Raw genomic sequence first — 13,023 nt, 5'->3', positions numbered from 1 at the left:
AGGAGCATGGATTAAGCACTTAGGCCACCCTGAGCTCCTCCACTGGAGGACAGTAGGGTGGGTTCACGCAATAATCCTGAGGAGGAGGAGGAGGAGGAAGGTGTCCATGTGACACTCCACCCCTTGCTTTCTGATGCTATGGATGGCAGTGAAATCAGTGCTTTGTATGAGAACAGCAGTAGTGATGGTGGTGACTGCTAACTCAGTCTATGCTGATAACTTCACATCAGCTACAGCTGAAGCTCTGTTTGGACATACAGGTGACGATGAGGAATCCAGTTTTGAAGGATTTTAAGTCTTGTGTTTTAGCTTGGTTGCTGATTGAGCTAAGGTTTTTGCACTTTAAAAGTTATTGTTGATACCAGATTGTTCTTGTTGACCCTCTTTTGCACTTACAGAGCTAGTTTAAGGTTTTTCTTTGAAATAAATATTCAAAAACATTTAACCTACTCATGCCTCAATTAATGTAATTTTACCAGTAGCTGCTGTATTTTCCACCCTTGGCTTATTTGCGAGTCAATAAGTTTGCCCAGATTTTGTGGTCAAATTAGGAGCCTCAGCTAATATACGGGTCGGTATATAGGGTACTTTTTTAGCTGTACATTTATTGGTCCATTTTTAAATGCAAGCATCCCAAATTCTGTGATTTTACTTGTTTATGTGTGTTTACTCCTTGAACAGAGTTTCAAAAAATCTACAACTGCTTGGACGTCAGTATAATAGAAAGGGGTGAATCTTACTATCAAGAAATGATGCCTGATATTGTAAAAGAATTTGAGGAACGAGGTAATGTATTTATTAGAAGGAACAGTTAGAAGGAACAGTTGCTGTAGTGCTCAAGTCTTTTACCAGAATCAATATAAATTATTAAATTATTAATAAAAGCCTCTGCAACTCTCTTCAGTTAATATAGAAATATTCTTATTTCTTCTTCATTCTTCTCCTGCTTTCTGGTTCAGTTACCATTTTCCTGCTGTGGTGATGGTATAACTGTACAACAAAGCCATTCTGTTTTGAATTGGATAGCTTTTGTTGGGTTGTGTCCAGGCTCTTCATATTTGCAGCGTAAGTGCTTTACATTTGACTTCTCAGGCTTGGGGGCAACCACAAGGCAGAACTGCTTGTTTTGGGCTCTGGGTTTCTGCTTGCACACTTTGCCAAGGAATATCCAGTCAGCCAGTGGGATGCTGGCTTAGAGTCAATCCAGGAGGACTGTTACCAAAAGCAGGGGCTTAAGCATAGCATGAAAAGGGTAGCCTAAAAATGAAATTCCCAAACAGAGCCTTCAGGAGAGAAAAAGAATGTAAAAACAGTTTAAAAGATAAAATCCCTCCCTAACAAACCTGAGTAAAAAGTAATGTCAGCCTGGTGCCTGAAGGGACACAGACATATGCCAAAAAGAGGCACCACTGGGAAATCTCTGTATGTCTCTGGTTGCCAACCCTCACCCCTGCAGGCAGGCCATCAGAGAAAAAGTCAGGCCTTGGGAAAAGGTTGTTGCAGAATGGGAAGAAGTGGCTAAATTAAGAATCAGCAATTTGAATAGTTCCCAGGGCCAGAAATCCTTCTGCACACAGGTGGTACAACAGTTCTTGCCTACAGATGCCTCCTTCGCTTCCAGATCTGCCTTACGTGGCAAACTTGTGTCTTGGAAGGTCCATTTCTGAGGCTCAGTTCACAACTTGGATGAATAGGATCATCTAAATGGGGGTCACTGCACTGATATCAGCTTAGGGAGAATTTCACAAACCAGGAACTAGAACAGTGGTTTGAAGCCGATAATATTGACCCCCTCTGAGTTTTAACTATTGTTTCCCATTCTGTATAAATGCAGACAGCCTGGTCCCACCCTCACACACTCCCTGGGTACAGTGATGCGTAGCCAGTGTAGGGCTGAGGGTACCAGCGTTTGTTAGGCTGAACCAGTATTGGAGTGATCTGTAATCTGATTTCACAAATAATAATGTAAATATAATGTAATGCCCCAAACAAGCGGGGAAATGTAGGCTCTAGCCATCATGGCTGCTCTGGGTGTAGTCACAGTGGTAAAGAACAGCGGCCTCTAATCTGAAGAACTGGGTTGGTCCCCTACTCCTCCACGTGCAGTCAGCTGAGTGACCTTGGACCAGTCACAGTCTTTCAGAGCTCTCTCAAAGTTGTTGTGGGGAGAGGAAGGGAAGGAGATTGTAAGTTGCTTTGGGACTCATTCGGGTAGTAAAAATTCAGGGTACCAAACGACAGCTGTTCTTCTTGTGATGTTTTGGAATTTGGCCAAAATAATATCATTGAGTCTTCAGACATTCTTGCTTGTCAGTGCTTTATAAGTCTTGACCTCTGATCTACACCAAAAAGTCTCTTTTCATGCCTAGGGTTTGTACAAGTGGATGACGGCCGGAAGATCGTGTTTGTCCCTGGGTGTTCTATCCCTTTGACAGTTCTGAAATCGGATGGGGGTTTTACCTATGACACCTCGGATTTAGCCGCTTTGAAGCAGAGGCTGTTTCAAGAAAAGGCTGATATCATTATTTATGTAGTAGATAGTGGGCAGGTGAGTTGGGGTTTTTTTTAACCTCTGCTTTGTGTATTTTTAAAAATTGTGCTTTAGATTACAAGTCTAATTTTAAAGTCAGAAGCTGTTTAGTGTCTTCTTCCTATGGTGGTACCTTAACCTTATGCCCTAGAGCAGGAAGTAGTTTGAAAAGATCCTCCCCACATCATTAATCTTTTATAGATTAAGAAATGTTTTTCAGCTTACAGTAGTCATAGGCCAATTGTCACATGTTAGAAGCGCCTCCCCAATTCAACAAGGCAAGTGAACCAACCGAAACAGAAGAAATTGCTGTGATTAGTGCAGCTGCCTTACTAAGAGCATAGATGGGAGCCATAATTAATCAGTTGTGTTCATATCATTTTGCATTGCAGGCTGTGCACTTACAAACTATATTTGCAGCAGCACAGATGATCGGCTGGTATGACCCTAGGGTGACCAGGGTAACTCACGCTGCCTTTGGTGTGGTGCTGGGAGAAGACAAGTAAGCTTGCAGACAAATAACTGTTTCAGGGTGCAGTAGGCTGTACTCATGAGAATGCTATTGTTAAGGGATCATCAAGTATCCCCTATGCATGAATCAGCTTTTAGATCTGAATATATAAGAACTAAGAATAAACAATGTGAAGGTGTATTGCAGATCTCCAGATTTCCCTTTCCAACTGCAGTTCCTTATTATATAACAGGCTATGATACGCCAAAGAATTTTTGCTCTTGAGAGGGCATTGTGTAATTCGTTTATTCCTGAATAGCAACTACCTGTAGGCTGATAATAAAATCCCTGCCAAACCAAACAAGTTTCCAAAATCAGAAGTGATCCACTGGGATGAGAGCAAACAATTACAATTAACATCTACAGCAGCCTTTCTCAACTTCTTTACCCTTGTGAAACCCCTGAAACATTCTCCAGGCTCCCAGAAACCCCAGAAGGGGTACTTTACAGATTATGTTTGGGAAGCATAGTCCATGCTCATCCAGGGCCTCTCCCATTCCCACCCCTTCCAGGCCCATCATTAGCCATTTGGGGGATGGCGTGGGTTGACATGACTGTATGTGGTCAATTCACCCAATAAATGTTTAACAAATTTAAAATATATACTGCAAATTAATTCCCGCCCATTCAGGAAACCCTTCCAGGCCAATCAAGAAACCCCAAGGTTTCATGAAACCCTGGTTCAATCAATCTTTTACTGTCATTTAGACCAAAACTCAGATATACTTATGAACGAATGCAGCTTATAATAAGTAGTACAGAATGTGGGGTTAGAAATCTGCTGTCAGTAAGCCAGTATTAAAACTTTAAAACATTAAAAATCAATATTTAAAATGAGCATTAAATACCTTAACTATACTACAATATTCAAGTTGGGTTAAATGGGTGCTCCCTGCTCTATATAAATATTATACAGTTTCATATCAGCAGCTCAAAATATGGCTGTAAGGAAAGTTGTCTGCTTATTTTTATCTATCTTTTCTTTAGGAGGGGATCTTGAGTGATTATCCACTATTGGTTGAATTTGAGTATGTCTAAGAGCATTATAGATGGGGCATTTACAATTAAACATGCTCACTTGTCTCTATCTATTTTTTTTCTTTGAGAAAATTTTTTTTTTCTTATAATGCCCCTCCAGCACAGCTGTGGGCAAAACTGAACATCTCATCTGGACAAAGGTTGATTATCTCTAGGTTTAACAGGTAAGGGGCTGGAGCAAGCCTATATCTGATCTGATCAAGGCGCAGGAAACATGGATATTAGCTAGATCTCTTTGCCTGCTGAGGTCCTTGAACCTGTTTGACTCAGCTTGATTGTAGTGTAGGTTATTTGCTCCATGAATCCATACAGCACCAACTTAAGCCTTATGGTTGCTAACCAGATTGACTGAAAGTTGTCTCTTAAGACCATTGGAGCCAAACTCTTAGGCTTATAGTTTAACTTCAGCCAATAAAGGATTGACAACTTACAACTCTTGCCCTCAACACTTTGCATTCCTGTTTCTCATCTCATTTGAGCATTTGGCATACATTTAGGGAGCTGGAGAATCTTCCTTCGAAATTTTGATTGAACCCTCTCCAACATCAAGATACTTGCAGTTGAGGCTCCTAAAAAGGAGCCATACAGCAATTGTGACATAGCCCTAAATAGCTGTAGGGCTGCTGAGGCAAAGTGTCTACCCTTGGTACAGTAAAATTTGGCTATTTGCTGATCTTTGGTCTTGCTCCGCTGTATACTGGGAATGAGCATTTCTGGCACCTTAGGATTGTAATATTACCTACAGATATTTAAACTTACTAACAACTTCAATTTTATGATTATCTAATTTCCAGATTTTAGATTTTGACCAGTTACCAAATACTATAACCTTTGTCATTTGGCAATTTGCTTAGTGTTGCTTTTCTTTACAATAACCGCTGAGCCCCTCCTGGGCAACGTATTGACTCGCATATAAGCCGAGGGTGGGAAATGCAGCAGCTACTGGTAAAATTACATTAATTGAGGCATCAGTAGGTTAAAGGTTTTTGAATATTTATTTCAGAGTAAAACAGTAAACTAGCTCAATAAATGCAAAAGAGGGCCAGCAAACCAGAGCAGAACAACAGTGCCCGAAGTTGGCAACCTACTACAAGTTCAGCAGCTACCAAACTGGGAGAATGGACTACTCTAACTACAACTATAGTGCCCCTCCCCCAGAACTAAACAATGAAATAAAGAACTGTAAAAATCAACTTAAAAAAAAACACAACCCCAAGAAGAAAAGGCAAACAATGCTGCCCTTCAGATAAAAGAAGAAAGAAACACTAGGAGAAAGAAACAGTAAATCCCAAAGCACCCCCAAAACCCACCCCCGCCCCAGAAACCAAAAGAATAGTTTAGAAGAAGTGAAGGCAAAGAGGGGGAAATTATCAGAGTCCCTCAGTCAAACAGTTGATGTCCTACAAACTGCCAGAGCAAGCTCAGCTTGCAAGAAGTCTGCAAAAGCAATGCAATGTTCAGCTGACTGGGAGCAGGCTGTTATTTCAATTACCGTATATTCCCACGTATAAGCCAAGGAGGGCTTTTTCAGTGTGGAAAACTGTGCTGAAAAACTCGGCTTATACACGAGTATATACAGTATGTCATCTACATAAAGAGAAGAATAGGGATAGGATGGTGGATGAAATTCCTTGTCTTGGAATGATTAAATTTTGTTATTTATGTAAAAATTAAATAGGGCAGGGACTAAGATACAACCTTGTCTTACTCCTTTAGAGGCAGTAATGCTGCTGGTAAGGTGGCCTTGGTTACTACATCTGATCCTTATTTTTATGTCCTGGTACATTAGCTTAATAAGGGTTGGAAACCATGGTTGAAAAAGCAGAGTAGCCACCATAACTCCATTGCAGACTACATTTCACAGTGTCCTTTTGATGTTTCTCTCCCTCCTGCCTACACTGGAATCATCTAACACAGTGGTCCCGAACCCCCAGTACGGGGACCGGGACCAGTCCGTGGATCATCTGGCACCAGGCCGCAGCTCCTCCTTGTCCTCCCTGGCTGCTGCCTCAGGAGCTGCCGTGCCACTCTGCCACTAGCTCACCTTTGGTGCTCTCCAGCGGCCGCCATGGCTGGGGCTCCCCCTCAGTGTGGCACTGTGCAGCTGCTGCTGGCAGCGCCCCCCAGTGGGCGACAGGAAGTCAGGGGCGCTGGTGGGAGAGCAAGCGGAGCAGGGGCTCAGGCGGCGGCAACATCCCTCAGCAAAAGACTACCCCCCACCCCCGGGCCTCAGTAAAATTGTCAAGCGCTGACCAGTCTCCGGTGATAAAAAGGTTGGGGACCACTGATCTAACACAATCTGTCATATGAGGTTCAACATATGAGCTTTACTACCAGTAGGGTTTTTTTTCCACCCATGGGGTTTTCCCCTTTTTCTTCCCGGAAAGAGGCTCTTGAAGTATGAAAGGAGGGGAAACCCCTAAATATTACTGGGAGCTGCAGCTGGACAGGAGAACCATGAATTCTGTCCACTCCACTTTTCAATATGTGAATATTAATGTTTGTTTTAGGAGAAATCATAGGTTTAATAGGCACAGACGTCAATATCATTTTTGGTCGGGGATGATTTCTGCCTCTTCCATTCTAGTTTAGCATTGACTTCCTTTTTTTCCTTGCTGCTTGAGCGAAATTTTCTCTCTTGCTCTTCTGGCCCTGTCCCTACGTTAATTAGATCATATTTCTGTGAAAGTGTGTTATACGAGTCAGTGCAACACTTTTTGGATTTATGCAGTTTAAAAGCTGAAAGCCTGCACTGAAATAGAATTGCTTCTGATGTTCTTAAGACTCAGCAAGCCTTTTGCTTGCCTTGCCAGTATTTTTCTGACAGGCAAGATGTATGTAGAAGTCTCTGTAGATGTTTATGGTGGAAGTGGAACAGTGATATATTGATAAGCAGAGATAGTATGTATTTGAAAACTGGCCATGAACCTAAGAAAAATCACCATTTTCACTTCCTGCTACCAGGAAAAAGTTTAAAACTCGTTCTGGGGATACAGTGCGGCTGATTGATCTCCTTGAAGAGGGACTGAAGCGGTCAATGGACAAACTGAAGGAAAAGGAAAGAGACAAGGTAGTAAAGAATTTTTTTTTCTCCTGATGCTAAGATTAAAAGGCAAGTTTTTCTCCAGCTATCTGGTGCTTCTAAGAGGAGTGTGAAAGAGCAATTAGTCTCTAGATTGGTTCTGTTTATATAGTGAGAAGCAAGTTTCTCTTTCACAGTTTGTATTTAAAGCATCTTGGGTGATGCTCACTCTTATTCCCAGACTGAGTGCAGCTTCATGTACTGTATTTGGAACTCAGACTGATGATATATTGGAGAATTGAATACACACGCAGCCCAGTAAGTGCAAAAGGTAAAAGAGTTGGGCCTTTTTTGATTTTATGGAGACTACCCTCCCCGCGTCTTCCCTTTCCTCTCCCCACAGCAGACACCCTGTGGGGTGGGTGAGGCTGAAAGAGCCCTGATAGTACTGCTTGGTCAGAATAGCTTTACTAGTGCTGTGGCAAGCCTAAGGTCACCCAGCTGGCTGTATGTGAGGGAGCACAGAGTCATACCTGGCACGCCAGATTAGAAGTCCGCACTCCCAACCACTACACCAAGCTGGCTCTTCCAGCCATCTTGAAAATATATGGTGGGTTGGATCCAGACTGGCAATTCTCTAGGTTCAAGGCATTCCACATATGAATAACATGATTTTCATCTGAGATGGGGATAGGAAAATCACACTCCTTAGGTGGAAATCCTTGAATTTGCAGAAACACTAGTCTAGAATCCATCTTGGTAGGTTTGTTTCTCCCAACTTTGAAGAAGTGGATGTGAAATATTTTTTTAAACATCTGCTGCAGACAATACTGTGTACTGGATGGTTTGCAGTATGTATGTGTGTCTAGATCTGGATTACAAGGTAATCAGTGAAAGGACAAGAAATGGAAAAAGCAACTTGGTAGTTGGCCCAGGAAACTAGATTGCGTGTGTGCACGTTTTGTTTGCGCAGGAATCTGCTTGCCAGAGCTGAAGTTAGATGTATTCAATCAGAGGACAGGAAGGAAGGAGAGAGAGAGAGAGACTTCACCTGCTGGGATCAGCAGGTTTGCTCTTGTAGAACTGTTGTTTGCTTTTCTTAACATCCTGTAAAGAGGTCAGGCTCACATTTCTTGGTTGCAAACCTTTTAAAATAACATTTGCAATAATTTCTGTATCCTACAGTAACAGAGTGACTTTTGTGGACTTGCAGAGGCAACATGCTTCTAGTTCTGAGAGACAGGTATACAAAAGGGGGTAGTAGTTATTAGGGCATCTGACAGACAGCACTGTCAGAATACAGGATTACGTTCAGTTCTGGTATCATGCAGAATCATGGTTGAATTATGGTTTGTCTGAAAGACAAAAATAACCCTCACAGCCACCCAAATCCTGTCTTTTCTTGACAAATGTTGTTTCATTTCCTTCTCTGTAGCCTGGGAGGACATCAGAGAGAAAAAAAAGAATTAGGCAAAACCACAACAAAGGATTCATTCATTGAGGCTGTGGTTAAGGACCCAGCTTCAGATCCTACCTAACCGTTGTCAGTGGATTTGCCTGCATTCAAGTCTGAACTGAAGAGTATCTTAGATGTGCAAAGTCAAAATGACCCCCCCCCCAGTCAACACCTGTCCTAAGAATGTAATTCCATAAGACATGAAAACTCTGCTGCTTGGACCTGTAGACTGAGCCGATCCAGGGAAGTAATTTAACTTAGAGTCCAGTAGATGGCAGTAGGGTACAGTGTGGTGGGGTTGCTGTTTGCTGCTTTTCCAGTTTGAAAGTTGATTGGCTGTCCACTTAATTCATTGGGTTGGGAATACACTGAAGGCTTCTTTATATCCATGCTTAGTTTCATCCTACCATAGTAATCTATATACCTTCTGCTCAGGAGGCTAGATGTTTTGTGGGATCCAGAATTTACACCCATGTCTATGATAGTTAAGTTCAGGTTGATTATATTGGTAGAAGCAGTAGGAGAATCGGCATATAATGGATAATAAACTCATAGTGCCTTGTGCTCATGTTATCTTGGGGTAGTGGTTCGTAGCACAGACTGCTAATCTGGTGAGCTGGGTTTGATTCCACACTCCCCACATGCAGCCAGCTGGGTGACCTTGGGCTCGCCACAGCACTGATAAGACTGTTCTGACCGAGCAGTGATATCAGCGCTCTCTCAGCCTCACCCACCCCACAGGGTGTCTGTTGTGGGGAGAGGAATGGGAAGGTGACTGTCAGCCGCTTTGAGCTTCCTTTGGGTAGAGAAAAGCGGCATAGAAGAACCAACTCTTCTTCTTCTTCTTCTTCAAAGCCAGCCCAGTGAGTGGTACTTGAGCTTCACTTGTTGCTGTATGAATATGTTGTGGTAGCGCAGAGGTATATTTGGCTGGGTGGTAATTTATTCTGAGGTACAGCAAGGAGCCCTTCAGATGTTCCAGAAAAAGTTCAGTCTTTCCTTGAGATCTGCTTCATAGCCATTGCTGTCCTTTGTCACTTAACAGTGAGAGCAGCTCTTAACAGATTTTCTTTGGAGTGAGGAGCCAGCCCCAAAATTAAGGAGCCCATATATAATTGTACCAGACATTTTTTTCCTTTGTCATATAAAGCGAGTTTAACAATGTCTCCATGTTATGAATGGTGTTGCAAACTGTCTGGTAAAAAATAGATGGTTCTTTATCAAGTAATGTTTCCCTCCATTCCACAAAAGCTTCAACGGTATTTCCACACATGAACCTTCTTTAAAGCAACAGTAAAATTTTCTCTATACTACCGTATAAAGAGGGGAAATACTCAAGAACTATCCTCTTTTCAACTTAAGCGTTGGGCCAACTTAAGCCTTGGGCCAAGGGGGAGAGGAATGAATAGACATCATATGGGAGCCTCACTTCAGTGATTCAGTAAATGTGGTTCACAATTTTGTGTATATGATTAGTAAATGGAACTTGAATATAAAACCATTCACACGGTTGTTTGTGTGCTGAATGATTCTAGTTGGTTCAAAGGCTGACTTGTTGCTTCTCCTCCCAGCTGGGTTTCTCCCCCACCCCCATGGCCACCCTCATCAAGCACACCCACCTGCTTGCCTTGTGCTTTCCCTAGCTGTGGCAGAAGACAGCAAAGGAAAGCCAGCAGCCATTGAGTTCATATCCTAATAACAAATTATCTATGTGCCAGACATTTTGTAGGGTGTTACTTTTAGAGGATGACTCTCCCTTTCCCTCTTCCTCCTTTTAAATTTTGTAACAAAGTTTACCAGGGAAGGTTCACTGGAGCTCTAAGAGCCATGAACAAACTTCAGGGAATTGTAGAGCACTGAGTTATAGCATGCACACACATACTGTTGTCATTGGTTCAGTTTACTTCATCTGATGAAGTGACGATACATGAAGTGAATCTTTGCAGCTCATAGGAACACTAGGGGCAAAGCCCAATGCACCCAGGAATGCACCAGGCACTAGGAGGAGTACCCTAAGGCTATGGCTTGGCAGCCTTGCCCCCCCCCCCAATGAACTGTGCTTGGTGGCCCTGCAGTGTACTGGGGCTGTCTTCGGAGTCTCTGAAAATGCCACACGTTGGCACCACCCACATTCAGACAGTACATGGCATTTTAGGAGCCTCTGAGGGCCACCCTAATCCACAGTGGCCTTCAGAGAGGCCTGTGCATGCTGGCCCCACCCCAGTTGGGGCAGCACACAGCATTTTGGGGGCCTTCCTGCCCCTCACACAGGCAGTGCCAAGACTTGTACAGGCCAAAGCGGGGACATTTGGGCGGGAGGCCTTTCATGCTGGGGGCGGATGGTTGTGTGGCCTTCCTGTACCCTCCAAAGTTGGGTAGGCCAGATCCTGCCAGCGGATGGACATTTCCCAGCCCCAGGATCTCAGCCAGGTAGGCAGCCTTAGAGGTTGAACTGGTCTCTCTGGGGCTGACCTGCAGCCCAGCCTCTCCCTCCCTCTTTCCCAGCCACCCTACTCAGCCGCCTTACTTTACAGCTGCTGCCTCTTCCTGCGGTTGGAAGGAAGAGGTGGTAGCAATCAGCAGCAGGGCATCCCCTACCCAATTGGTCCTGCAGGGCAAATGACAGCCTGGAAGGCCAGTCATGTTGTGAGTCGTCCTGGGTGTCCTTTTTATTATGTTTGATTATGATGAATGGCTTAACAGAAAAATGTAAACAGCGCATTCAAAAGGACAGTCAGAGGTAAAGGGTACAGTCTGACAATCCTATGTGAAAGAACATTCTGATCTTGCTTTTCGCTTAATACATCTAAGATGATTGTTTGCCTTTGTTGCTGTTATTATGAAAGCATGCTGCTTTATCTTGCCTCAGATGGTATACAGAAATGTCACAAGTGACTTTATATTTCCTTTCCTGCAGCCGTCTGATCAAGTGATCTTTAACCAACAGAAATGTATGCCACAATAGACCAATACTTACAATGGCCCAAAACATGTTATTTATACCTTGTAGGAAGATATCTCTTAACAAGGTTTCTGATACTTGTGCTTTTCCCTGTAGTATTGTTGCAATATAATGAGCTTCCTTTTCTCTTGCAGGTTCTCAGCCCAGAAGAATTGAAGGCAGCCCAGACATCAGTAGCATTTGGCTGCATTAAATATGCTGATCTCTCCCATAACAGGATCAATGATTATATCTTCTCTTTTGATAAGATGCTGGATGATCGGGGAAATACAGCTGCTTATTTGCTTTATGCCTTCACTCGAATTAGGTAGGGGTAGTACTGAAATACAGCTTTTTTCATAAGTTGTAGTGTTAAACTAAAACTTACGGCTGCTTGCATCTTTACCTAGAAGAATGTTTCTTTCTGAGAGTTAGTAACTGAGGCTGTGTTTCAGGCATTTGTTGTTCTGATTTCTAAGAGTGGGATTATTTTAGACTTGCTTTCATATAGGTCTAAAAGCTGGGAGGGGGAATCCAGGGCTATACCACATTGCCTTTTACCTTCTTGTTGTACCTTCTTGTTGTATATTCAATATATAAGCTGTTGGGGAGAAGTAATTAACTTTGGATACCTATAACACTAGGCTCGCTTCTTTGGCAGATCAATAGCACGGCTCGCCAGTATCAATGAAGGGGCATTGCAAAAGGCGGCTAGAACCACCGAAATAATACTGGACCATGAGAAAGAGTGGAAGCTAGGCAAATGCATTTTAAGATTCCCTGAAATTTTGCAGAAGATCCTGGATGACCTCTTACTGCACACTCTTTGCGATTACCTCTATGAGCTAGCCACCACTTTTACCGAATTCTATGACAATTGCTATTGTGTGGAAAAGGACAGACAAACTGGTGAGTTAACTGTTTTAAGAAAAGGATGTGAAGAGATGGATAAAGCGATAGCAGGATACTGTGCTTAAATTTACTTGGGTCCTAGTACAAGTAAATTGACAATGTTTCTCAAGCTCGTGAAAGGTTGCAGGATGCTCAGATCCCTGATCCTGAATGGTGTATCAGAGTTGAGTTTGGCCACAGTCACCAAAGCCACTTTTAGGAGTGATTTTTCCACGTACTTTTCCTTCCATCCAAGATAGTGTTTGTAGCAGGAAGCTATGGAAGTCATTGGTATAACATGGTGTGCCTTGTGCTGCTATTACTGTGCACCTGGGTGAAGGCAACATTATGGCAAAACCAGTTTCACTACAAGTTCTTGGGTATGCATTTGTGTTTATCTGATGACTTGTCTCTCTCTCACCTAGGTAAAATAGTGAATGTGAACATGTGGCGAATGCTCTTGTGTGAGGCCACAGCTGCAGTAATGGCCAAAGGTTTTGACATCCTGGGAATCAAGCCTGTCCAGAAGATGTAACTATTCTGCCATTTTAAAACAGGTTTTTTTTTACCTACATCAATATTTGTAACCATCATGGCTCAGTATTTGAAAATAAAAATGATCTAAGTTAAGCTA

The 13,023-nt window shown here is 42.8% G+C and overlaps 1 protein-coding gene across 1 annotated transcript in view; it reads left to right on the top strand.

The window, feature by feature from the left end:
- The window catches only part of RARS1 (arginyl-tRNA synthetase 1), a 28,287-nt gene extending 15,264 nt beyond the window's left edge, over positions 1–13,023 (top strand). Inside the window, exons 9-15 of the mRNA XM_077327155.1 lie at positions 682–786; positions 2,370–2,548; positions 2,923–3,032; positions 7,044–7,149; positions 11,654–11,826; positions 12,160–12,407; positions 12,815–13,023. Coding sequence (XP_077183270.1) covers positions 682–786; positions 2,370–2,548; positions 2,923–3,032; positions 7,044–7,149; positions 11,654–11,826; positions 12,160–12,407; positions 12,815–12,924 — 1,031 coding nt within the window. The 3' untranslated portion in view covers positions 12,925–13,023. The remainder of the gene's footprint in view (positions 1–681; positions 787–2,369; positions 2,549–2,922; positions 3,033–7,043; positions 7,150–11,653; positions 11,827–12,159; positions 12,408–12,814) is intronic.

Source organism: Paroedura picta, chromosome 3 (genome assembly GCF_049243985.1).
Source record: "Paroedura picta isolate Pp20150507F chromosome 3, Ppicta_v3.0, whole genome shotgun sequence".
Taxonomy (NCBI): Eukaryota; Metazoa; Chordata; class Lepidosauria; order Squamata; family Gekkonidae; genus Paroedura; species Paroedura picta.
This window is presented reverse-complemented; position numbering and strand designations above follow the sequence as displayed.